Below are 25,112 nucleotides of genomic sequence, written 5' to 3'. Positions count from 1 at the left end.
AAGGTGAACCTGTGTAATGATCATGCTGTAATGAGCTTCTTGATATATCACACCTGTCAGGTGGATGGATTATCTTGGCAAAGGAGAAATGCTCACTAACAGGGATGTAAACAAATGTGTGCACAACATTTGATGGAAATAAGCTTTTTGTGGCTATGGAACATTTCTGGGATATTTTATTTCAGCTCATGAGACATGGGACCAACACTTGTTGCGTTGTTGCGTTCATATTTTTGTTCAGTTTATATATACATTAACATAGAAAGCAGATTTTCCATGAAAGTAAATATAGGCTGCTCTTGTGTTATGGTTTATGAAGTAGTTTTCCTTTTGTGCAGTATACTGTGAATGTTGAATGTACTGTAGCCAGCCAGGTATACAGTATGTCAACTGCAGGACCTAGTTCTGGAACCTTCAGGGGAAATGTCACTGCCGTCTGAATAGTGTCAGAGCCTGGTGGGACACTTCTTTTTAGTTGTGCTGTGCAAAGAAATGATTTCTACTATTTCAATAAACGCTCTTCCTGAGGTCTTGCCAATTTAACTATCTGTCCCAAAATTTGTTGAATATATTAAACAAAAATCACAAGCTTTAGATGCTTTTCATGGACAGTACATGCTACACAATTCACATATACAATTACATATAATCTACTCACTATGTGTGTTCCATAGGTCATATAGTGTACACAAGTCACTTCCTGTGCTAAGTGAATTCTGTATTTGCCCTCAGTTGAACTGGGATGGCAATGGTCTGGCTGGATAATAGTGTTTGTTTAAACCATTGGACTCAAGCCCCACTTCTGGCTTTGCGATTGTATACAGTCTGATTAATAGACAAAGTGGTAGGGCTTTGTTAGCTGCCAGGATTTGCGTTGACTGCTTTTGTTGACCCATGCTGTCCTGTTATTTTAAAAGCCCCCTATGATAGGCAGTACCAAGCAGAGAGAATCCCTGCCTATCAGGGAAGGCCAACTTGCTGAGCAAAGTTTTCCCCTATGGTGTAATCAGTGGCCATTAGCCGGCAGAGCAGACAACCAGACAGCCAGCTGATCCTGTCCTGCTGTCCTCCCTCCCTTCCCCCATCAGACAGGCAGCCCTGTTATAAACAGCCACATTTGACGACATTCAGTTTAGTTTCCATTAGTTTTCAAAATTGAATTTACTTGTTTTTATTTAAAGTTAAATAAAAACATTTCTATATGTTTTTTATATGATTTAGTTTCAGTTTTAGTGCTAGGGACAGAAAGTAGCCTATGCGTGGGAGTCTAGGAGCCTTGTCACTTCTTGCAACTGTGGGGCAGTAATACATAATGCAGTGGTTTTCAAAGTCGGGGTCACGACCATAGCGGGGAATTGCAGTGGGGTGAAATCACACCCAGAGGGGGCTGGGTTTAGACTTCAGATAAGGAGGACACCCCGAACCAGGAAGCAGGGCTGTTTCTCTCTCTGTCAGCTATGAGGTAGAATCGTTTGGGACGTGGCAGTGCCTCTGCCTCTCCGGTGGTGAATTTATGTGTTTGTGTTGGATTAGCCGGCCAAAGGAAATGTTTCAGAGACATAGAGGATTCCTAAGAGCAGAGCAGTTGAGAGGAGAGCAGTGACAGAAGAGAGGAGTGATGGAAGAGAGGAGTGACGGAAGAGAGGAGTGACAGAAGAGAGGAGTGACAGAAGAGAGGAGTGACAGAAGAGAGCAGTGACAGAAGAGAGGAGTGATGGAAGAGAGGAGAAGAGAGGAGTGACAGAAGAGAGGAGTGACAGAAGAGAGGAGTGACAAGAGAGGAGTGACGGAAGAGAGGAGGACAGAAGAGAGGAGTGACAGAAGAGAGGAGTGATGGAAGAGAGGAGTGACGGAAGAGAGGAGTGACAGAAGAGAGAGCAAGAGAGGAGTGACGGAAGAGAGGAGTGACGGAAGAGAGGAGTGACAGAAGAGAGGAGTGACAGAAGAGAGCAGTGACAAGAGAGGAGTGATGGAAGAGAGGAGTGACGGAAGAGAGGAGTGACAGAAGAGAGGAGTGACAGAAGAGAGGAGTGACAGAAGAGAGCAGTGACAGAAGAGAGGAGTGACAGAAGAGAGGAGTGACGGAAAGAGAGGAGTGACAGAAGAGAGCAATGACGGAAAGAGAGGAGTGACGGAAGAGAGCAGTGACAGAAGAGAGCAGTGACAGAAGAGAGCAGTGACAGAAGAGAGCAGTGACAGAAGAGAGCAGTGACAGAAGAGAGGAGTGACAGAAGAGAGCAATGACAGAAGAGAGCAGTGACAGAAGAGAGCAGTGACAGAAGAGAGCAGTGACAGAAGAGAGCAGTGACAGAAGAGAGGAGTGACAGAAGAGAGCAGTGACAGAAGAGAGGAGTGACAGAAGAGAGCAATGACAGAAGAGAGGAGTGACAGAAGAGAGCAGTGACAGAAGAGAGGGGTGACAGAAGAGAGGAGTGACAGAAGAGAGCAGTGACAGAAGAGAGCAGTGACAGAAGAGAGGAGTGACAGAAGAGAGGAGTGACGGAAAGAGAGCAGTGACGGAAGAGAGCAGTGACAGAAGAGAGCAGTGACAGAAGAGAGCAGTGACAGAAGAGAGCAGTGACAGAAGAGAGCATTGACAGAAGAGAAGAGTGACAGAAGAGAGCAGTGACAGAAGAGAGCATTGACAGAAGAGAGGAGTGACAGAAGAGAGCATTGACAGAAGAGAAGAGTGACAGAAGAGAGCAATGACGGAAAGAGAGGAGTGACGGAAGAGAGCAGTGACAGAAGAGAGCAGTGACAGAAGAGAGCAGTGACAGAAGAGAAGAGTGACAGAAGGAAGTGCCTGGGACATCTCAGCTGTGTTCTTCTGGGAGTCTGCGACAGGCAGGCATAAGGACAGACAGACAGACTCTCTCCCCAGGCTACCCATCTCTGTGTGAAGGGGAGGGGTGTTTGGGTCTGTTGCCAGGCTGCCTGCCATCACTTCCTCTCCGCCCCCTTGGAGGAGAACTATGGCTGCCTCTCAGTGGAATAACAGAGCTCTAGATCAAGTTAAGTTCACTAGCGGAATCCCGGCGTGAAAACTACAGTTAGAAGGAACTTAACACAGTTTATAGAAAGGGAATGCATGTCTGACAGTCATGGGCAACGTGTGTGGCTGTGTGAGGGGCCCCAAGGAGGAATGTTATGTGGACCACACCAAAGCTCCGCTCAGCCCCGAGTCCAAAGAGCTCCGCGGCCGGCGCTACTTTCAGAGGAAGAAGAAGAGGAAATTGAGGGAGTTTCAGTGGCCAGAATCCCTCCAGAGCAGAGAGGGTGAGAGCGTCCAGAGTAAGGAGGATATCCCCAGGAGGGTAGAGCTCCAGCATGAAGCAGACATGGGCATCAGGGAGAGCCAGGTTGGGATGGAGGGAGGACCGGAAGGGGAGACACCCAGACCCAGGCTGGGAGGTATCAGCAAAGGGCTGTATGTTGGGGAGGTCCCCAAAGTTCCTCTTGAGAACAAGTTAGCATCCCAATCGGGACAAATTTCAGCACACCAGACAGACCGAGAGGCAATTCTCCATGGCATCACCAAGACCTCCAGGAGTATCGCTCCTAAGGACGGCCTGCTGGAAAAGAAGCTGTCACATAAGCAGTTGGCGCGGGCAATGACATTCGGCGCCATGGAGCATATGCTCCGAACCCTGAGAGGAGACAATGACAGATCAGAGAACCTAGAAGAGCTCCCCGAAATCATATGGAGCACTCAAGTTCACAAGAGGAGGAGGGTCCACACCTGCTCTGGAAGAGGGTCCCTCTCTTCAGATTATCTGGAGTCTCTCCAAGTGTCTTCCAAGTGTACATCCGCCCAACAAGAGGTAAACCAAGTGCAAGCTATTTATAGCCAGCCAATATGTGTGGACCAAAATATCATGTGCTAGCATATCAGTAGCCAGCTATTGTAACAATGGCCGTAACTATGAGGTCCGGACCTCAGTAATATTTTCAAACATTTTAAAATATATTTAGTATTTGTTACAGGGTCAGCATGTACAATTGAAGTCGGAAGTTTACATACACTTAGGTTGGAGTTGTTAAAACTTGTTTTTCAACCACTCTACAAATGTATTGTTAAGAAACTATAGTTTTTGCAAGTCAGTTAGGACATCTACTTTGTGCATGTTTACAGACATATTATTTCACTTATAATTCATTGCTTGGAAATGGAAAGCTTGGAAATTTCCAGAAAATGATGTCATGGCTTTAGAAGCTTCTGATAGGCTAATTGACATAATTTGAGTCAATTGGAGGTGTACCTGTGGATGTATTTCAAGGCCTACCTTCAAACTCAGTGCCTCTTTGCTTGACATCATGGGAAAATCAAAAGAAATCAGACAAGACCTCAGAAAAAAATTGTTGACCTCCACAAGTCTGGTTCATCCTTTGGGGGCAATTTCCAAATGCCTGAAGGTACCACTTTCATCTGTACAAACAATAGTACACAAGTATAAACACCATGGGAGCATGCAGCCGTCATACCGCTCAGGAAGGAGACGCATTCTGTATCCTAGAGATTAACGTACTTTGGTGCGAAAAGGAAGAAGCCACTTCTCCAAAACCGCCATAAAAATGCCAGACTAGGGTTTGCAACTGCACATGGAGGAAAGTCCTCTGGTCTGATGAAACAAAAGTTGAACTGTTTGGTTATAATGATCATCGTTATGTTTGGAGGAAAAAGGGGGAGGCTTGCAAGCCGAAGAACACCATCCCAACCGTGAAGCATGGGGGTGGCAGGATCATGTTGTGGGGGTGCTTTGCTACAGAAGGGACTGGTGCACTTCACAAAATAGATAGCATCATGAGGTAGGAAAATTATGTGGATGTATTGAAGCAACATCTCCAGACATCAGTCAGGAAGTTAAAGCTTGGACGTAAATGGGTCTTCCAAATGGACAATGACCCCAAGCATACTTCCAAAGATGTGGCAAAATGGCTTAAGGCCAACAAAGTCAAGGTATTGGAGTGGCCATCACAAACCTCTGACCTCAATCCCATAGAAAATATGTGGGCAGAACTGAAAAAGCGTGTGTGAGCAAGGAGGCCTACAAACCTGACTCAGTTACATCAACTCTGTCAGGAGGAATGGGCCAAAATTCACCCAACTTATTGTGGGAAGCTTGTGGAAGGCTACCCGAAACGTTAGACCCAAGTTAAACAATTTAAAGGCAATGCTACCAAATACTAATTGAGTGTTTGTAAACTTCTGACCCACTGGGAATGTGATGAAAGAAATAAAAGCTGAAACACATCATTCTCTCTGCTCTCTGTTGAGAAAAACTGAGTTTAAATGTATTTGGCTGAGGTGTATGTAAACTTCCGACTTCAACTGTAAATATTGCTCCCAGTGGTGATCATAGCTCAGAGCACTTATATTATTTTTCTGACATTTCTAATCACGTCTGGCTCGTTGTGAACGAGTGGAATCATGAAGGGTGGTTTGTTCGTTATGTTCGCCTGCATCCCCTTGAATTTGAGCTTTTTTAGCAGAACATTCACCATTCTACCAACTACCCCAGCTCACCCCAGTTCACTGTCAATAGGCAACTTGAGATGCTGCTGACAGTGTGTTTGCAAGATGCCGGACAAAAGGCAGTTTTAAAACCGTCCCGTGACTCCTGCCGTGTCTACAGACATCCCCCAAACAAATAAAAAATGATTTGTGTAGAATGACTGCACAACTGGTAAATAGCCGCTCATACTGTAGATATGTCAGTCAGGTGGCTAGCTGCCGGCAGAGACTTCTATTGCATAACGTTGAAGGGCTCTGGCTTGTATTTCTTAGCCAGTTAGAAGGCTGAAGGAAGAAGCTAACGTTAAATGGAGTGGCAGCAAAACATATACTACTTAAAAAAAGAGAGTAGGCTACTGAGACAGACAGTGATTTGGGCATGTAGCGCTCAGTGGTGAGGCTGAGGGAGGAGGAAGCAGAGGAGACAGAGAGAGAGAGGATGCAAGCAGAGAGAGAGGTTAGCATTGTGGTTCCCAAAATTGGGGCCAGGGCCCCATGTGGGGTCCCCTGAGAAATCTGTACTAATCTCATCAAACAAAAATAGATGTTTCAATATGAACATCTCCACATGGCCTATCTTCCTTGTAGGATGACATTTTAAAATGCAATCAACATGTAAACAATACAGTTTAAAAAACGTCATATGGTTTCCTTTTGTCGCTGATGCTACTTGTCAGTGTGAATCATTTCTCCTATTTCCCTCCTTTCAGGGGTAGGTAGCCTAGTGGTTTGAGCATTGGGCCAGTAACTGAAAGGTTGCAGGATCAAATCCCCGAGCTGACAAGGTAAAAATCTGTCTTTCTGCTCCTGAGCCAGGCAGTAAACCCACTGTTCCCCGGGTGCGGTGGATATCGATTATGTCAGCCCCCCTCACCTCTCTGATTCCTGCTCAGCAGGAAATGCAAACTTGTAGTGTATTTCAGGTTTCTGAAGTTTTGTCATTTCCACTTTGAAATTTCAGACTTGATTTGCCCTAACGAAAAATGTATAAGCCCCTACAAAAATGTCAATTAATGATAATCCAGATAATAATTTGCATTTCCTGCAGCTGTATCATGGCTCAAATTAAGATCCTACATCTGTACAGATGCTTTCGTATGTTTTCATTATTCCGTGAAGTGTTGTTCCATTGCAGTGGCGTTGCATGGAGACGGTGTTTGAGTTGATGTGTGACTTGGCTTCACGCCACTATCTTTCCCTGTACTGTACTGGCAGACTGCTAACCACCATTTTCTCTCTAAAACCATTCAGAAGACAACTATATTTACACTATGACATCGTGTAAGAATCCCTTTGAGTCAAATAACAGCATAACTGTGATTTAGAGCTGTAATATACGCGTTACATCCTACAAAGCCACAACACATGGACACAGAGATAATTACAAAGCTCTATGTAGTTAACTAACTTGTTTCCCTTCACAAGATATTTCACTCAGCAGTGTTTCTGGTGAGCCTCACCTCAGCTCAAGTTTGGCTACTAGGGTTCTACCACTTATGACAAACCAGGTTCTAAACTGGTTTGATACTGCTTTTATGTAAAAATCATGCATCTTTTATTTATGTGTACAATGTGTTTGCTGTAAATTATTGGATTTTAGCAATGTAGTATACTTCAGTGATAAACAGCTGGTATTTGGAAAGGTTATTTGTCCTTTGATTCTCCTTGAAATGTTGATGTTATGATTACTGAGGTCCATGCAACTCGCCCACTCCTTACTTCTCAGACACAGCTACACAATTTCCCTGTTTTCAGATTCTAAAGTAAAATATCCCACGGCGCGCCCACCCCTCCCACACGCACACAAAAAAATTATAAGAAAAGTATTTTCCCACGAGCACTGACTGCTGATAACTACTCTGAGGGAAAATGTACTTGCTACGATTGGGATATGTATTTGTCTCACCTAGCTATCTGAAGATGACACTAACTGTAAGTCTCTCTGGATAAGAGTGTCTGCTGAATGACTAAAATGTACATGTAAATCCCAAAGGAAGCATTTTATTTCTGCGAGACCACTATTTTCCATGACGTAATTCTAAGTATACGAAAGTGTAACAACCTTGTGTTCATGTTGGTCATTTGAGCAATTTACAATTTTAACTAGGCAAGTCAATTCCCCATAATGACAAAGTAAAAATACATTTATTACAAGAAAACAGAAATACCTTATTTACATAAGTATTCAGACCCTTTGCTATGAGACTCTAAATTGAGCTCAGGTGCATCCTGTTCTCATTAATCATCCTTGAGATGTTTCTACAACTTGATTGGAGTCCACCTGGGGTAAATTAAATTGATTGTACATGATTTGGAAAGGCACACACCTGTCTATAGAAGGTCCCACAGTTGACAGTGCATGTCAGAGAAAAAACCAAGTCATAAGGTTGAAGGAATTGTCCGTAGAGCTCCAAGTCAGGATTGTTTCGAGGCACAGATTTGGGGAAAGGAACCAAAACATTTATGCAGCATTGAAGGTCCCCAAGAACACAGTGTCCTCCATCATTCTTAAATGGAATAAGTTTGGAACCACCAAGACTCTTCCTAGAGCTGGCTGTCCGGCCAAACTGAGAAATCGGGGGAGAAGGGCCTGGGTCAGGGATGTGACCAAGAACCCGATGGTCACTCTGACAGAGCTCCAGAGTTCCTCTGTGGAGATGGGAGAACCTTCCAGAAGGACCATCTCTGCATCACTCCACCAATAATGCTTTTATGGTAGAGTGGCCAGACGGAAGCCACTTCTCAGTAAAAGGCACATGACAGCCCGCTTAGAGTTTGCCAAAAGGCACCTAAAGACTCTCAGACCATGAGAAACAAGATTCTCTGGTCTGATTAAACCAAAATTGAACCCTTTGGCCTTCATCCCTACGGTGAAGCATGGTGGCTGCAGAATCATGCTGTGGGGATGTTTTTCAGTGGCAGGGACTGGGTGACTTGTCAGGCTCGAGGGAAAGAGGAATGAAACACAGAGAGATCCTTGATGAAAACCTGCTCCAGAGAGCTCAGGACCTCAGACTGGGGCAAAGGTTCACCTTCCAACAGGACAATGACCCTAAGCACACAGCCAAGACTGCGCAGGAGTGGCTTCGGGACAAGTCGCTGAATGTCCTTGAGTGGCCCAGCCAGGGCCCGGACTTGAACACGATCAAACATCTCTGGAGAGACCTGAAAATAGCTGTGCATTGACGCTCCCCATCCAACCTGACAGAGCTTGAGAGGATCTGCGAAGAAGAATAGGAGAAACTCCCCAAATACAGGTGTGCCAAGCTCGTGCCATCATACCCAAGAAGACCCAAAGCTGTAATCACTGCCAAAGGGGCTTTAACAAGGTACTGAGTAAAGGGGTTTGAATACATATTTAAATGTGATATTCAATTTTTTTTTATATATATACTTTTGAAAATAAACATAAAAAACGTTTTTTGCTTCATCATTATGGGGTATTGTGTATAGATTAATGAGTGGGACTAACAATTGAATCCATTTTCGAATAAAAATATTTTGTAACAAAATGTGGAAAAAGTCAAATGCTCTGAGTACTTTCCAAATGCAGTGAGCTGTGAGGGGAACGGCACCTCAGTACCTCCAGGCTCTGATCAGGCCCTACACCCAATCAAGGGCACTGCGTTCATCCACCTCTGGCCTGCTCGCCTCCCTACCACTGAGGAAGTACAGTTCCCGCTCAGCCCAGTCAAAACTGTTCGCTGCTCTGGCCCCCAATGGTGGAACAAACTCCCTCACGACGCCAGGACAGCGGAGTCAATCACCACCTTCCGGAGACACCTGAAACCCCACCTCTTTAAGGAATACCTAGGATAGGATAAAGTAATCCTTCTCAGATTTAGATGCACTATTGTAAAGTGGCTGTTCCACTGGATGTCATAAGGTGAATGCACCAATTTGTAAGTCGCTCTGGATAAGAGCGTCTGCTAAATGACTTAAATGTAAATGTAAATGTAATGCAGTGAATATTATCCTTTTAGCCTGCCCCCAAACCTACTGAACAAGACTGCTACGATATCTCACATTATCAAATCACATTTTAGGCGTGGACCTTACTGTGAAATGCTTACTTACAAGCCCTTACCCAACAATGCAATTTTAAGAAAAATAACAGTTCAGAAAATATTTACTAAATAAACTCAAGTAAAAAAAGTAACACAATGAAATTAAAATAACGAGGTTGTATACAGGGGGTACTGGTACTGAGTCAATGTGGTACAGGTTAGTCATGGTAATTGAGGTAATATGCACTTGTAGGTAGGGGTAAAGTGACTATGCATAGATCATTAACAGTGAGTAGCAGCAGTGTAAAAAAAAAAGGGGGGTCAATGCAAATAGTCCTGGTAGCCATTTGATTAACTGTTCAGAAATCTTACGGCTTGGATTTAGAAGCTGTTAAGCAGCCTTTTGGACCTATGCTTAGCGCTCCGCTACCTCTTACCGTGCGGTAGCACAGAGAACAGTCTATGACTAGGGTGGCTGGAGACTTTGACAATTGTTAGGGCCTTCCTCTGACACCGCCTGGTATAGAGGGAGCTTTGTCCCAGTGATGTACTGAGTCGTACACACTTTCCTCTGTTGCACCTTGCGGTCGGATGCCGGTTGTTGTCCTGGCACCACACTGCCAGGTGTCTGACCTCTTCTCCTCGTTGTCAGTGATCAGTCCTACCACCATTGTGTCATCGGCAAACTTAATGATGGTGTTGGCGTTGTGCTTGGCCACGCATTTGTGGGTGAACAGGGAGTACAGGAGGGGACTAAGCACGCACCCCTGAGGGGCCCCGTGTTGAGGATCAGCGTGTGTTGTTGCCTACCCTTACCACCTGGGTGTGGCCGTCAGGAAGTCCAGGGTCCAGATGCAGAGGGAGATGTTCAGTCTCAGGTTCCGTAGCTTAGAGATGAGCTTTGAGGGCTCTATGGTGTTGAACACTGAGCTGTAGTTAATGAACAGCATTCTCACGTAGGTGTTTTGTCCAGGTGGGAAAGAGCAGTGTGGAGTGCAATAGAGATTGCGTCATCTGTGGGTCTGTTTGGGCTGTATGTAAATTTAAGTGGGTCTAGGGTTTTTGTGATGTTGGTGTTGATGTGAGCCATGACCAACCTTTCAAAGCTCTACATGGCTACAAACATGAGTGCTACGGGTCGATAGTCATTTAGGCAGGTTACCTTTGCATTCTTGGACACAGGGACTATGTTGGTCTGCTTGAAACATGTAGGTATTACCGACCCGGTCAGGGATAGGTTGAAAATATCAGTGAAGACACTTTCCAGCTGGTCAGCGCATGCTCTGAGTACACGTACTGGTAAACCGCCTTGTGAATGTTGACCTGTTTAAAGGACTCATCATTATTTCTCTCAACCTTAGTTTCAATGTCCGTCTTTCCTAGCTCATTCCCCAGATTGTGAAAGTGTAACTAGGTAAACATTGCCTAGCAAAACATGAAACATGATAACACAGCAGGAGTGGTTCAAAGGTCGCTTCCTGTTGTCTACGTCAGAGGTGATCATGTTGTTCTTCCAGCTCCAGATACATGGAATTTGCTACCTGATGTCAACTGAGTTGAAGCAACAGGGGAATGTGTTTGGTTTGAGGTCATCACACTCTTTAACATGTGCCAACGAATGGCTTATTTATTAGCCAGATGTATGTCGACACTGCCAATTTTACATTTTACAACCAAATAAGGAAATATGGAGGTGTCTGTCTTGAATTTGGTGCAGACAATTATCATGTGTTTTTATTTATTCAGCACATGATAATGTGTGTTAGGAAATTAATGTTGTTATTAGTTATTCTACGTGTGACTCGAGAAATGCTGTTCCTGACATCTGAAAAATGTCCCTGAAGTATTATTTGGTCTGTCTCACCCATGTGTTTGATGGTAATTTAGGTGTTTGATGGTACAGATGTAGGATCTTCATTTGATCACCCTGTTGCAGGATAACTTTCCTTCAATGCAGGAAATGTAAAACGTGTAGTGTATTTGAGGTTTATCAAAGGCTTCTGAAGTTTTAAATTTCCACTTATAAATTTGAGATTTGATTTTCCCTTACGAAAAATCGACCAACCCCTACAAAAACTTCCATTAATTATAATCCACCTAATAATTCACATTTCCTGTTGCTTCTGGATTATTTTCCTGCTGTAGCAAACTGGTTCAAATGAAGATCCTACATCTGTGATTGTAGGTGTAATGACACTAACAGCTGTATTAACTATGTTGTTCCTCTCCAGATCTCTGAGATCCATGTTTGCGGGGAGTCGGAGGACATGACAGCCAAGGAGCGTCTGCTGATGTGGTCCCAGCAGATGACCGAGGGCTACGTGGGCGTACGCTGTGACAACTTCACCTCCTCCTGGAGGGACGGGAGGCTTTTCAACGCTATCATTCACAAATACAGGTAACACCATCATTCACAAATACAGGTACCACTTGAGGTACAGAACCTGTATCTGAAAAAGAGACCCTTGTATCAAATCAAATCAAAATCAAATCTAATTTAATTGGTCACATACACGTGGTTAGCTGATGTTAATGCGAGTGTAGCGAAATGCTTGTGCTTCTAGTTCTGACAATGCAGTAATAACCAACGAGTAATCTAACCTAACAATTCCACAACTACTACCTTATACAAACAAGTGTAAAGGGATAAAGAATATGTACATATCACCAATCACCAAAGAAATTCCAGCACAGTGACCTTCTTGAATGCTCTACAATGCTTATTTAATGGATATTAAAAACTATTTTGTCTTTCATTAGGGTTTAACTGTAATATCACTAGGAGTATATTCCCAGTGTATAACAAAAACAATATACATAACAACATAACTATTTTCCTCTGTTGACTTGCTGTGTCTTGCTGAATCATGTCTGCGGTTAACCACCACATTTTGAATCTTGGACCTCATCATTCCAATGAGGCAGCACTTAGTGGTTTTGACTAGTTATTAGGGGGCTGTTGGCTTTTCAGTTAGACATGATCAGATTTCAGTATGACCCAGTATACTCTACGTCAGTGTTTCACAACCCTGGTCCTCCAGTACTCCCAACAGTGTTTCCCAACCCTGGTCCTCCAGTACTCCCAACAGTGTTTCCCAACCCTGGTCCTCCAGTACTCCCAACAGTGTTTCCCAACCCTGGTCCTCCAGTACTCCCAACAGTGTTTCTCAACCCTGGTCCTTCAGTACTCCCAACAGTGTTTCTCAACCCTGGTCCTCCAGTACTCCCAACAGTGTTTCTCAACCCTGTTTCCTGGTCCTCCAGTACTCCCAACAGTGTTTCCAGGTCCTCCAGTACTCCCAACAGTGTTTCCCAACCCTGGTCCTCCAGTACTCCCAACAGTGTTTCCCAACCCTGGTCCTCCAGTACTCCCAACAGTGTTTCCAACCCTGGTCCTTCACTCCCAGTACAACAGTGTTTCCCAACCCTGGTCCTTCAGTACTCCCAACAGTGTTTCTCAACCCTGGTCCTCCAGTACTCCCAACAGTGTTTCAGTGTTTACCCAACCCTGGTCCTCCAGTACTCCCAACAGTGTTTCCCAACCCTGGTCCTCCAGTACTCCCAACAGTGTTTCCCAACCCTGGTCCTCCAGTACTCCCAACAGTGTTTCCCAACCCTGGTCCTCCAGTACTCCCAACAGTGTTTCCCAACCCTGGTCCTTCAGTACTCCCAACAGTGTTTCCCAACCCTGGTCCTCCAGTACTCCCAACAGTGTTTCCCAACCCTGGTCCTCCAGTAACCCTGGTCCTCCAGTACAACAGTGTTTCTCAACCCTGGTCCTCCAGTACTCCCAACAGTGTTTCCTCAACCCTGGTCCTCCAGTACTCCCAACAGTGTTTCTCCCAACCCTGGTCCTCCTCCCAGTACAGTGTTTCTCCTCCAGTACTCCCAACAGTGTTTCCCAACCCTGGTCCTCCAGTACTCCCAACAGTGTTTCCCAACCCTGGTCCTCCAGTACTCCCAACAGTGTTTCTCAACCCTGGTCCTCCAGTACTCCCAACAGGTCCTTCAGTTTTTCCCAACCCTGGTCTTCCAGTACCCCCAACAGTGTTTCCCAACCCTGGTCTTCCAGTACCCCAACAGTGTTTCCCAACCCTGGTCTTCCAGTACCCCAACAGTGTTTCCCAACCCTGGTCTTCCAGTACCCCAACAGTGTTTCCCAACCCTGGGCTTCCAGTACCCCAACAGTGTTTCCCAACCCTGGGCTTCCAGTACCCCAACAGTGTTTCCCAACCCTGGGCTTCCAGTACCCCAACAGTGTTTCCCAACCCTGGGCTTCCAGTACCCCAACAGTGTTTCCCAACCCTGGTCCTCCTCCCAGTGTTTCCCAACCCTGGTCCCCCCTGGTCCTCCAGTACTCCCAACAGTGTTTCCCAACCCTGGTCCTCCAGTACTCCCAACAGTGTTTCCCAACCCTGGTCCTCCAGTACTCCCAACAGTGTTTCCCAACCCTGGTCCTCCAGTACTCCCAACAGTGTTTCCCAACCCTGGTCCTCCAGTACTCCCAACAGTGTTTCTCAACCCTGGTCCTCCAGTACTCCCAACAGTGTTTCTCAACCCTGGTCCTCCAGTACTCCCAACAGTGTTTCCCAACCCTGGTCCTCCAGTACTCCCAACAGTGTTTCTCAACCCTGGTCCTCCAGTACTCCCAACAGTGTTTCCCAACCCTGGTCCTCCAGTACTGGTCCTCCAGTACAACAGTGTTTCTCAACCCTGGTCCTCCAGTACTCCCAACAGTGTTTCCCAACCCTGGTCCTCCAGTACTCCCAACAGTGTTTCTGGTCCTCCAGTTCCCAACAGTGTTTCCTGGTCCTCCAGTACTCCCAACAGTGTTTCTCAACCCTGGTCCTCCAGTACTCCCAACAGTGTTTCCCAACCCTGGTCCTCCAGTACTCCCAACAGTGTTTCCCAACCCTGGTCCTCCAGTACTCCCAACAGTGTTTCCCAACCCTGGTCCTCCAGTACTCCCAACAGTGTTTCCCAACCCTGGTCCTCCAGTACTCCCAACAGTGTTTCCCAACCCTGGTCCTCCAGTACTCCCAACAGTGTTTCCCAACCCTGGTCCTCCAGTACTCCCAACAGTGTTTCCCAACCCTGGTCCTCCTCCCAACAGTGTTTCCCAACCCTGGTCCTCACTCCCAACAGTGTTTCCCAACCCTGGTCCTCAACCCCAACAGTGTTTCCTGGTCCAGTACTCCCAACAGTGTTTCCCAACCCTGGTCCTCCAGTACTCCCAACAGTGTTTCCCAACCCTGGTCCTCCAGTACTCCCAACAGTGTTTCCCAACCCTGGTCTTCCAGTACCCCAACAGTGTTTCCCAACCCTGGTCTTCCAGTACCCCAACAGTGTTTCCAACCCTGGTCCTTCAGTACTCCCAACAGTGTTTCCCAACCCTGGTCCTCCAGTACTCCCAACAGTGTTTCCCAACCCTGGTCCTCCAGTACTCCCAACAGTGTTTCCCAACCCTGGTCCTCCAGTACTCCCAACAGTGTTTCCCAACCCTGGTCCTCCAGTACTCCCAACAGTACACATTTTTGTTGTAGCCCTGTTCAAACACACCTCATTCAACTCATTCATAGCTTGATGATTAGTTGACAAGTTAAATCAGGTGTGCTTGTCCAGGGTCACAATAAAAATGTGTACTGTTGGGGGTACTTGAAGACTAGGATGAGAAATACTGCTCTACCTTGTTGGACTGACCTAAAATTAGATTAACTAGACTAGATGGAGATGGAGACGTATTTATCCTTTTTCTCTCCCTTTTGTTTGTTATGGTTAATGTCACATAATTATTTGCTCGTCAACCATTGTTAAGGTCAATGGATCTTGATGTATGTGTGGGTCATGTGGAACTGTTTTACTTAACCATTGACCTATGTTGGGCTGGCCCGACTGTCCTTGTCCTCTTGAGCAAAAACAGATTTATTTCACTGGAAAGTCTGGGACTGACTGCATCCCTAGGCATTTACTCTATAGTTAGCTTACAGGCTTATTACATTATGTTACAGGCTTATATTACATTATGTTACAGGCGTACATTACATTATGTTACAGATTTATATTACATTATGTTACAGGCTTATATTACATTATGTTACAGGCATATATTACATTATGTTACAGGCTTATATTACATTATGTTACAGGCATATATTACATTATGTTAAAGGATTATATTGCATTATGTTACATGCTTATATTACATTATTTTGCAGGCTTATATTACATTATGTTACAGGCTTATATTGCATTATGTTACAGGCTTATATTATATTAGCTAGTCATCACACTAAAACTTTCCTCCAAACAAAAATGTTTGTTCCTTGCTAATTAAACAAAACTATTCAAGAAGTATAGTGTGTGCTGACATAACCTAAAACATAACAATGCAAACCACCCTAAATGATTATTTGCCAAAATAGTCTCCTCATATTAACATTTCATAAAACAGAAAGCAGTCAATCTTAATGAGCTTCCACTGTTTTTTTCTCTTCCATTGCAGGCCTGACCTGGTGGACATGGCCAGAGTGTCGGCCCAGACTAGCCGGTCAAACTTAGAACAGGCCTTTGGTGTGGCTGAACGGCTTGGGGTGGCCAGACTACTGGACCCTGAGGGTGAGTTATTCTGTTTATCCACATGCTTTTCTCTAATGGTTTGTTTGACACATCAGGTAAACATTCTCCAAGCCATTGACACATCTTTGCTACTGTAAAACAGCTGGAAGAAATGCAATGCATTATTACCAGAGGGAGGAGATGTGTTCTAAGCACAGCTTAACTTACTGACTGTTATTTGTTTCATCATACGGACCATGCTTTACTAAATGAAAAAGACACAACACGTATATGAGATACATGAGATTTAAATGAAACATTTCACTATGATTATAAACACTCCCTTAAATCATGTACCTACCGACGATCACGTTGTGTAGTGGGTCTTATTTCACCTTTTCACCACCAGATGTGGATGTGCAGACTCCTGATGAGAAGTCAGTCATCACATACGTCTCCACTCTGTATGATGTCTTCCCTAAAGTACCTGATGGTGTCGACGGTATCAATGCAAATGTAAGTACACCAGGAACAGATTATTGTACGGTGCACCTAAGTGTCCTATGTGAGTAGAGTTGAGAAGAGCGTTTTATATTTCAAATACTGTATGATGAAGGCAAAATCAACATCTCAATACAAAACAACAATGTCCTATTGTCAACATGGGCTGACTTGTGTCTTTGTAACCATTGACTGCAGTCTCTATGCTGTCCTCTTGAATGAAATTACCACCATGGTACTTCACCACTGGATGTACAGTATATTTCACACTTACATCCTTTGAATTCACATCAGTTATAAATCTTTTGTCATAACTTTGACATACATTCATTTATTTATATATATATTTTTATTTTGGGGTACTTTTTATACCCCTTTTTGTCCACAATTTTGTAATATCCAATTGGTAGTTACAGTCCTATCGCTGCTTCTTGACACGCTGCTCACTTAACCAATGAGTCAGAGGAAACACCGTACAGCTGGCGACCGAAGTCAGCGTGCATGCGCCCGGCCGCCACAAGGAGTCGCTAGAGCCCGATGGGACAGGGACATCCCAGCCGGCCAAACCCTCTCCTAACCCGGACAACGCTGGGCCAATTGTGCGCCATCTCATGGGTCTCCCAGTCACGGCCAGCTGTGACACAGCCCGGGATCAAACCCGGATCTATAGTGACGCCTCTAGCACCGCGATGCAGTGCCTTAGACCGCTGCGCCATTCGGGAGGCCTGGCATACATTCTTGACTATATTCTTGATTTGGTTCTCGACTGTGATTCTTGATTTATGGTTGTGATTGGGTACGGATGTTATATAATATGCATTCCATTGTATCACTCATATGTTTAAGAGAAGGCATTTTATTCCATCTGGCTTTGTTAAGGCAAATAATTCTGAAAGCTTGAGCTGGATGCTTAAAGGGAGTATTTTGGTGCTGGAACCCCTCCCAGAACATTGTGTAAATGTTGTTTAGAGGCTATGGAAGAATGCTAAACTGTGTGTACTCTAGTAACCACAGTAGAGAACCTTAACTGCAGATGTAGGATCTTAATTTGAGCCAGTTTGCTACAGCAGGAAAATCCTGCAGTCACAGTAAATGTGAATTATTATGTGGATTATAATTAATATTTTTTTGTAGGTTTTAATACATTTTTCCTAAGCAAAAATCAAGTATGAAATTTCAAAGTGGAAATGACAAATTTCAGAAGCATTTTTTAACCTCAAATACGCTACATGTTTTAAATGTCCTGCATTGCAGGAAAGTTATCCTACAAAAGGTTGATCATATTATGTTCCTACATCTGTACTTCTTGTTGTAGATTAGTTTGTATAGCACCAACTATTTAAAGCAAAATTATGACAAGCTGTTGTTTTGCAAGTTGTATTATGCCAATATTTGTAGATGCCCTATAGATCTAATATGTATTGCTTGAACAACACGATACACTCTACACCAAGAACTTGGTCCATTTAGAAAATGCACCCATCCCTGCATGAGCCAATTTAAGTATGAAAACTGATATGTTTAATAATCAAATGTTTTTCTTGACAGGATGTTGATATAAAATGGGTAGAGTACCAGAACATGGTGAATTACCTGAGCCAGTGGCTCAAACACAATGTGGCAGTGATGTCAGACAGAGCGTTCCCTAACAACCCAGTGGAACTCAAGGTAAAGAAAAAATACAATTTGATTACAGATCAAATGCATCTTGAATTTTCAGCCATATTGAACGGTAGAAAGAGCCCTAGTTTGATCAAGAATGAACCTCCAAATAGCATCCAATGTGTGAAGTGTTTGTCTGGTTGGTTTTCAGTCAGTTGGATATCAGTTTATATTGCTTGGCCCTGAAAGCCCGAGGCTAAGAACCCAAGCTCTCTGAGGCTTCAAATGGCCCATAAGTAGCGTCTCTCATGAAATATTAAAGCGATATTGACGGGTATCAGAGAGCTTCTCCGTTTACTTCAAATAGTCCACAGCTGCTAAGACTACAGGAGCTCTGTGTGGTACAGCCATTTCAAAGCAGACGAGTGTGAGTATACACACTGAGATTAGATTAATTTGTAACATCTTGTTCAAAATGTATCGATTATATATTTCTTTGATATTTTTCTATGTGAAAATTGAAAACATTTTTTATTTTTGAATTTTTTTTACAGGCACTTTATACACAGTACTTGCAGTTCAAAGAGAATGAAATCCCGCTGAAAGAAACCGAGAAGAGCAAAATCAAGCATCTTTACAAAATGCTTGAGGTATGCTATCACGACGTACACTCGGTTGTTCTTTTGGGTCTGTAAGCTCTTTCTTAACCAGCAGTCTACAATGAACTTCACTAAGATGTTGCTGTGCGTGTGTTGGGGGACAGGTGTGGATGGAGTTTGGTCGTATCCAGCTTCCTCAGGGATATCACCCCAACGATGTGGAGAAGGAATGGGGCAAGCTGATCGTGGCCATGCTGGAGAGAGAGAAGAGCCTGAGGCCTGAGGTGGATAGGTATGAAGGATCAACCTTCTCATGCTGCAGGAGTAACACACACTACTGTGATTTATAATACTGACCCCGTACTTACATGACAGCAATAAGTCAGAGGTAACTAAGATTGAAGATTTGATCCGATTACCTGAATGACTATGCAAAACGGTAATGCATGGTTGGTTTCTGTGTCAATGGTGAGTGCTCTTGATTCAAGTCATCCGTTTTATTATTAGACTTTATTGTCATACTTCTGTTTAAGAATGTGCAGTAATTGGATTCTTCCGAGGTTCACTAAATTACATTCTCTTTACACTTTTACATTTTGTGGTTTGGCTGCTGAGTTCTTCAAACTGAGGTGTTGTAAAATCATACATCTTTCTCCTATCTCCTTATTTCTAAAATACTGTCATGTCTCTTGTCAGGTTTGTAGGCATTAATTGTGGTGTGAGTCCATGGTGGTGTGAGTCCATGGTGGTGTGAGTTTATCGGCTCAAGCTATTCAGTGATGGGTTTTTTGAGGTACTTTTGATTTTAATTGCTGATGGTGGATGTTAGGTTTGTAGGCATTAATTGTGGTGTGAGTCCATGGTGGTGTGAGTCCATGGTGGTGTGAGTCCATGGTGGTGTGAGTCCATGGTGGTGTGAGTCCATGGTGGTGTGAGTCCATGGTGGTGTGAGTCCATGGTGGTGTGAGTCCATGGTGGTGTGAGTCCATGGTGGTGTGAGTCCATGGTGGTGTGAGTCCATGGTGGTGTGAGTCCATGGTGGTGTGAGTCCATGGTGGTGTGAGTCCATGGTGGTGTGAGTCCATGGTGGTGTGAGTCCATGGTGGTGTGAGTCCATGGTGGTGTGAGTCCATGGTGGTGTGAGTCCATGGTGGTGTGAGTCCATGGTGGTGTGAGTCCATGTTGGTGTGAGTCCATGGTGGTGTGAGTCCATGGTGGTGTGAGTCCATGGTGGTGTGAGTCCATGGTGGTGTGAGTCCATGGTGGTGTGAGTCCATGTTGGTGTGAGTCCATGGTGGTGTGAGTCCATGGTGGTGTGAGTCCATGGTGGTGTGAGTCCATGGTGGTGTGAGTCCATGGTGGTGTGAGTCCATGGTGGTGTGAGTCCATGTTGGTGTGAGTCCATGGTGGTGTGAGTCCATGGTGGTGTGAGTCCATGGTGGTGTGAGTCCATGGTGGTGTTAGTCCATGGTGGTGTGAGTCCATGGTGGTGTGAGTCCATGGTGGTGTGAGTCCATGGTGGTGTGAGTCCATGGTGGTCCATGGTGGTGTGAGTCCATGGTGGTGTGAGTCCATGGTGGTGTGAGTCCATGGTGGTGTGAGTCCATGGTGGTGTTAGTCCATGGTGGTGTGAGTCCATGGTGGTGTGAGTCCATGGTGGTGTGAGTCCATGGTGGTGTGAGTCCATGGTGGTGTGAGTCCATGGTGGTGTGAGTCCATGGTGGTGTGAGTCCATGGTGGTGTGAGTCCATGGTCCATGGTGGTGTGAGTCCATGGTGGTGTGAGTCCATGGTGGTGTGAGTCCATGGTGGTGTCCATGGTGGTGTTAGTCCATGGTGGTGTGAGTCCATGGTGGTGTGAGTCCATGGTGGTGTGAGTCCATGGTGGTGTGAGTCCATGGTGGTGTGAGTCCATGGTGGTGTGAGTCCATGGTGGTGTTAGTCCATGGTGGTGTGAGTCCATGGTGGTGTGAGTCCATGGTGGTGTTAGTCCATGGTGGTGTGAGTCCATGGTGGTGTGAGTCCATGGTGGTGTTAGTCCATGGTGGTGTGAGTCCATGGTGGTGTGAGTCCATGGTGGTGTGAGTCCATGGTGGTGTTAGTCCATGGTGGTGTGAGTCCATGGTGGTGTGAGTCCATGGTGGTGTTAGTCCATGGTGGTGTGAGTCCATGGTGGTGTGAGTCCATGGTGGTGTGAGTCCATGGTGGTGTGAGTCCATGGTGGTGTGAGTCCATGGTGGTGTTAGTCCATGGTGGTGTGAGTCCATGGTGGTGTGAGTCCATGGTGGTGTGAGTCCATGGTGGTGTTAGTCCATGGTGGTGTGAGTCCATGGTGGTGTGAGTCCATGGTGGTGTGAGTCCATGGTGGTGTTAGTCCATGGTGGTGTTAGTCCATGGTGGTGTGAGTCCATGGTGGTGTGAGTCCATGGTGGATGTCCACCTTATTTTTTGTCAACATCAGTTTGTTTATAAGCTGACAGTCTGACACAGTCACAGGCAAATATTCTTCTCTTATCATGGCATCTTGCATCTATCATTCTTGGACTGCTGGGACTATTTATGTTTTTGCAACAGCTAATGGGGATCCTAATAAAATACCAAATACCAAATGTTGGAAATCACCTGGCTTATTGATATGAAGTAATTTTGTGTGATATTATGTAGATAATTATTGGCTATGCAGACTAATAGAGGCCCAGTGGTATGTGCCACACCCCCTGTTAAATAGAAAAAGGAATGTCTGCATCTCTGTTATGCTCCCAAGTTGATTTATTCAGACACACAAAAAAGACAACGTTTCAATCCAAAATGTCTGATGACTCCTGTTACCATCAACGGTTACTGTCTGAACCTGTAATGGATTGTGGAAGAATACCATGAGCTTCTATGGCCTAGAGCAAAACATTATTTAAGGGTAGGTTTCTGTACGTGAGGACACGTACAAGCCTATAAAAAAGGGGAGACATAAACGCTCTGTGCCAGGTGGACCTGTGTGTGTGTCGCATATCGTTGGGGCTGAGTCTGTGCTGCAGTTCCTGTCTTAGATGGAAGAGAAATTAGCTAGCTAGTGTGATTCTCTGAGTGACTCGGTATAGTCCTATATAGTCTTCTACCATGCACAGCAACATGGCATATAACATGGGACACAGCAGTGTCTCATCGGTTAGCAACAGCACTCTGACCAGCCTGGGTTCCTCTGAGAACCTCTCAGGACCAACCATGGAGCCACTGCTCTCCAGCACCCCAGCCTTTCCAGTGTTTCTGAATAACAACTCTTTGTATGGATCAAGGTGAGGTTAACCATTAGGAGTCAGGGCTGTCAGAGCCTTTTCTGTTGTTGATTTTCTTTCTGCAGATGCGATTTTCAAGTGGAACTTTGATGGCACTGCATTGCCACATCTTTTTTTGTTTATGTGGTAAAATGACTTCTGTACAATATTAATGTAAATTGACTAAATGTTTTTGTATTTTAGGCTTGAAATGTTGCAGCAGATTGCCACCAGGGTCCAGCGGGACTGTGTCAATGGAGAGGACAAACTAGAATTAGCAAGAGCAGCTCTGCAGTCTGTAAGTACCACATTGGAATGTTTTACCACAAAACCTCAGAATACTCCTGCTTTTACTTATGTTTATTTGTTGACACAAATGTTGTGTCTTTATTTTTTTTTATATCAATATTGTTATTGGACTTTGTAATAGAAAAGTACATTAACAACAGTTTGGACATTTACATTTTTTCTCAGGATGCTAAGAGGCTAGAGTCTGGGGTCCAGTTCCAGAATGAGGCAGAGACCGCTGGGCACCTTCTGGAATGTGAAAACCTGCTGAGACAGCAGGTGGTAGATATCCAGATTCTACTGGATGGGAAGTACTACTACTCCGATCAGCTTGTTCAAAGGTGCAAACTTTTTCTAGATGTCACGCAACACATAGACATAAAGGAAACATTTGTTGTGAAATATTGATTGCAACATAGTGTAGGGAATTACACATTTGTTTATGAGAATGATAAGAACCTCATGTAAACTGATAAATGATAAATCATGAACTATATGAATAAACATATCATTGTGTGTTGTGTGTATGATCTAGGGTATCCAAGCTCCGTGACGACCTGCTGAGCCTGAGGGCAGAGTGTTCCTCTGTGTACAGACAAGGACACACCCTAACCCCCCAACAGACCACGATGATGATCTCAGGCATCACTCAGAGTCTCAACTCAGGCTTCTCCTCCTCCAACCTCAACTCCAGCCTCACCCCTGGAGGCCTGGGAACCCCCGGTTCCACCTTCACCTCCATCCTTACCCCGGGCCTCACCCCTACCCTGAGCCCCGCCATGACCCCCGGCGGCATGCAGCCCGCCTCGGTGCAGGCCTACATGGGGGGCGGAGGAGTGGGTATGGCCCCGGGAGACCTCCAGCACCTCAAACACATGCAGATCCGCAAGCCCCTGTGCAAGTCCTCGCTAGTGGACCCCAACATGACCGAGGACGAGGTCAACATAAACTTTGTGCAGGACCTGATCAACTGGGTGGAGGAGATGCAGGTGAGGACTTAGCGAAGCTCTGGGGTCAGACTCTTGATTGGATTTATTTATCCTTATTTATACAGGTTGCCTCATTGAGATAAATATTATATTTTTTATAAGAGACCTGTTCACTACAATGTTTGTATAATTCTGTACCTTTTGATATTTGCGATTTAGACATTTGAGACCAATTCTGAATGGTTTTGTCTTCCTTTGAAGGTGCAATTGGATCGTGGAGATTGGGGATCTGATTTGCCAAGTGTGGAAACACATTTAGAGAACCACAAAGGAGTTCACAGAGCCATCGAAGAATTTCAAATGAGCCTTAAAGAAGCCAAACTTAGTGAGGTATGTACAAGCAATTGTCAGCCTATTCTGCCAAGTTTTTATTTGGAAAAACTATATAATATCTCTGTGCATCACATTTAATAGTAAAAAAAAAAAAACGTTAACCCCTTAATGCTGCAATGTTTTTAAATATCAAGTAATTAAAACATGGTATGTCTCTTTATATCAGACTCAGATGAACCAAAAACTAAGTTATTCTGAGAAACTGGGAAAATTGGAAACACAGTATGGGAAGTTACTAGTAAGTATCCTATTAAAATCATTGGAGTTAACGCTTTCCTAAGTAGTAACCACTTCACTGCTTAGTTGAATAGCACATGGAGATCCTGACTATTTGCCATGGTTCTGTGCTTCTGTAGAACTGTTCGCGGGAGCGTCAGAAGAACCTGGAGAGCCTCCATGACTTTGTTTCGCGGGCCACCATGGAACTCATCTGGCTCAATGAGAAAGAGGAGGAGGAGGTCGCTTTTGACTGGAGCGATCTCAACGGCAACATCTCTAAGAAGAGACAGTACCACTCTGTGAGTCCCTCCACTGTTCAGCCCGTTGGATTTCTATTTCATTATTTGGTTTCCAGAATGTTTGGCTGTTCAGGCACATCTGAGGATAATGCCATTCATATTCATTATGGTAGATATTTTAGAAGGAGTTGAATGTTATAGATGGTCAGGCGAAACCGTAAAGCTATACATTTCTGGCATGGCAGTATAGCCTTTCCACAAGGAATTGGGTTTGACTCTCTAGACCTAAGGGAATTAACACATTTTCTGTGAGTGAATAGATACCTTGAGGTGATCATATCTCCTAGGGTGATGTGTTTTCTCATGTTTTTGCATGGGTGGAAAGGAATTACATGGGCTTGTTTTGGGGATACACCTTTAGAAAATACCACTGTGATCGTCTATATTACTTTCTATTCAGCTTGATTCAGGTAATCATTTTGATATCTCTTCAAAGTACTTTATTTCCATCTGGCATTTAGAAATGCGGGTACGTGCCCCTGCAAGTCATGGTGTTAGAAGAGGGGAGGGGATTGGTTCCAGGCCATGTTTGGAGGCCATGGATGCAGTGTTATATCTCTTTCTCTTTCTCGCCCTCTCTCTCTCTCTCTCTCTCTCTCTCTCTCTATATATATATATATATATATATATATATATATATATATATATATATATCCTCTCCCTCTCTCTCTCTCTCTCTCTCTCTCTCTCTCTCTCTCTCTATATATATATATATATATATATATCCTCTCTCTCTCTGTGTATCTCTTATCTCTTCCCCTCGCTCACTCTCTCTCTCTTTCTCTCCCCACTCTCTCAATCTCTCTATTTTTCTCCCCCACTCTCTTTCTCTCCCCCACTCTTTCTATCTATCTCCCCCCTCTCTCACTCTCTCACTTTCTCTCCCCCACTCTCTTTCTCGTTCTCTCTCTCTACCCCACTCTCTCGCTCTCTCTCTCTC

The 25,112-nt window shown here is 44.6% G+C and overlaps 1 protein-coding gene across 7 annotated transcripts in view; it reads left to right on the top strand.

Annotated features, from left to right (window-relative positions):
* dst (dystonin) overlaps positions 1-25,112 on the top strand; it is a 212,990-nt gene that overhangs the window by 95,224 nt on the left and 92,654 nt on the right. For 5 of the 7 annotated variants that reach the window (XM_052477885.1, XM_052477887.1, XM_052477888.1 and 2 more), the window contains 12 exons: positions 11,751-11,917; positions 16,022-16,134; positions 16,484-16,590; positions 18,124-18,243; positions 18,732-18,827; positions 18,941-19,068; positions 22,249-22,342; positions 22,519-22,673; positions 22,868-23,321; positions 23,523-23,651; positions 23,821-23,892; positions 24,011-24,172. In XM_052477885.1, the coding sequence (XP_052333845.1) occupies positions 11,751-11,917; positions 16,022-16,134; positions 16,484-16,590; positions 18,124-18,243; positions 18,732-18,827; positions 18,941-19,068; positions 22,249-22,342; positions 22,519-22,673; positions 22,868-23,321; positions 23,523-23,651; positions 23,821-23,892; positions 24,011-24,172 (1,797 nt within the window). Of the gene's footprint in view, positions 1-1,899; positions 3,822-11,750; positions 11,918-16,021; positions 16,135-16,483; positions 16,591-18,123; positions 18,244-18,731; positions 18,828-18,940; positions 19,069-21,758; positions 22,066-22,248; positions 22,343-22,518; positions 22,674-22,867; positions 23,322-23,522; positions 23,652-23,820; positions 23,893-24,010; positions 24,173-25,112 lie in introns of those variants that run through there. The other 2 variants (XM_052477886.1, XM_052477891.1) reach the window with 2 other exon arrangements.

The sequence above is a fragment of the Oncorhynchus keta genome, chromosome 24, assembly GCF_023373465.1.
Source record: "Oncorhynchus keta strain PuntledgeMale-10-30-2019 chromosome 24, Oket_V2, whole genome shotgun sequence".
NCBI classification, from domain to species: Eukaryota; Metazoa; Chordata; class Actinopteri; order Salmoniformes; family Salmonidae; genus Oncorhynchus; species Oncorhynchus keta.
This window is presented reverse-complemented; position numbering and strand designations above follow the sequence as displayed.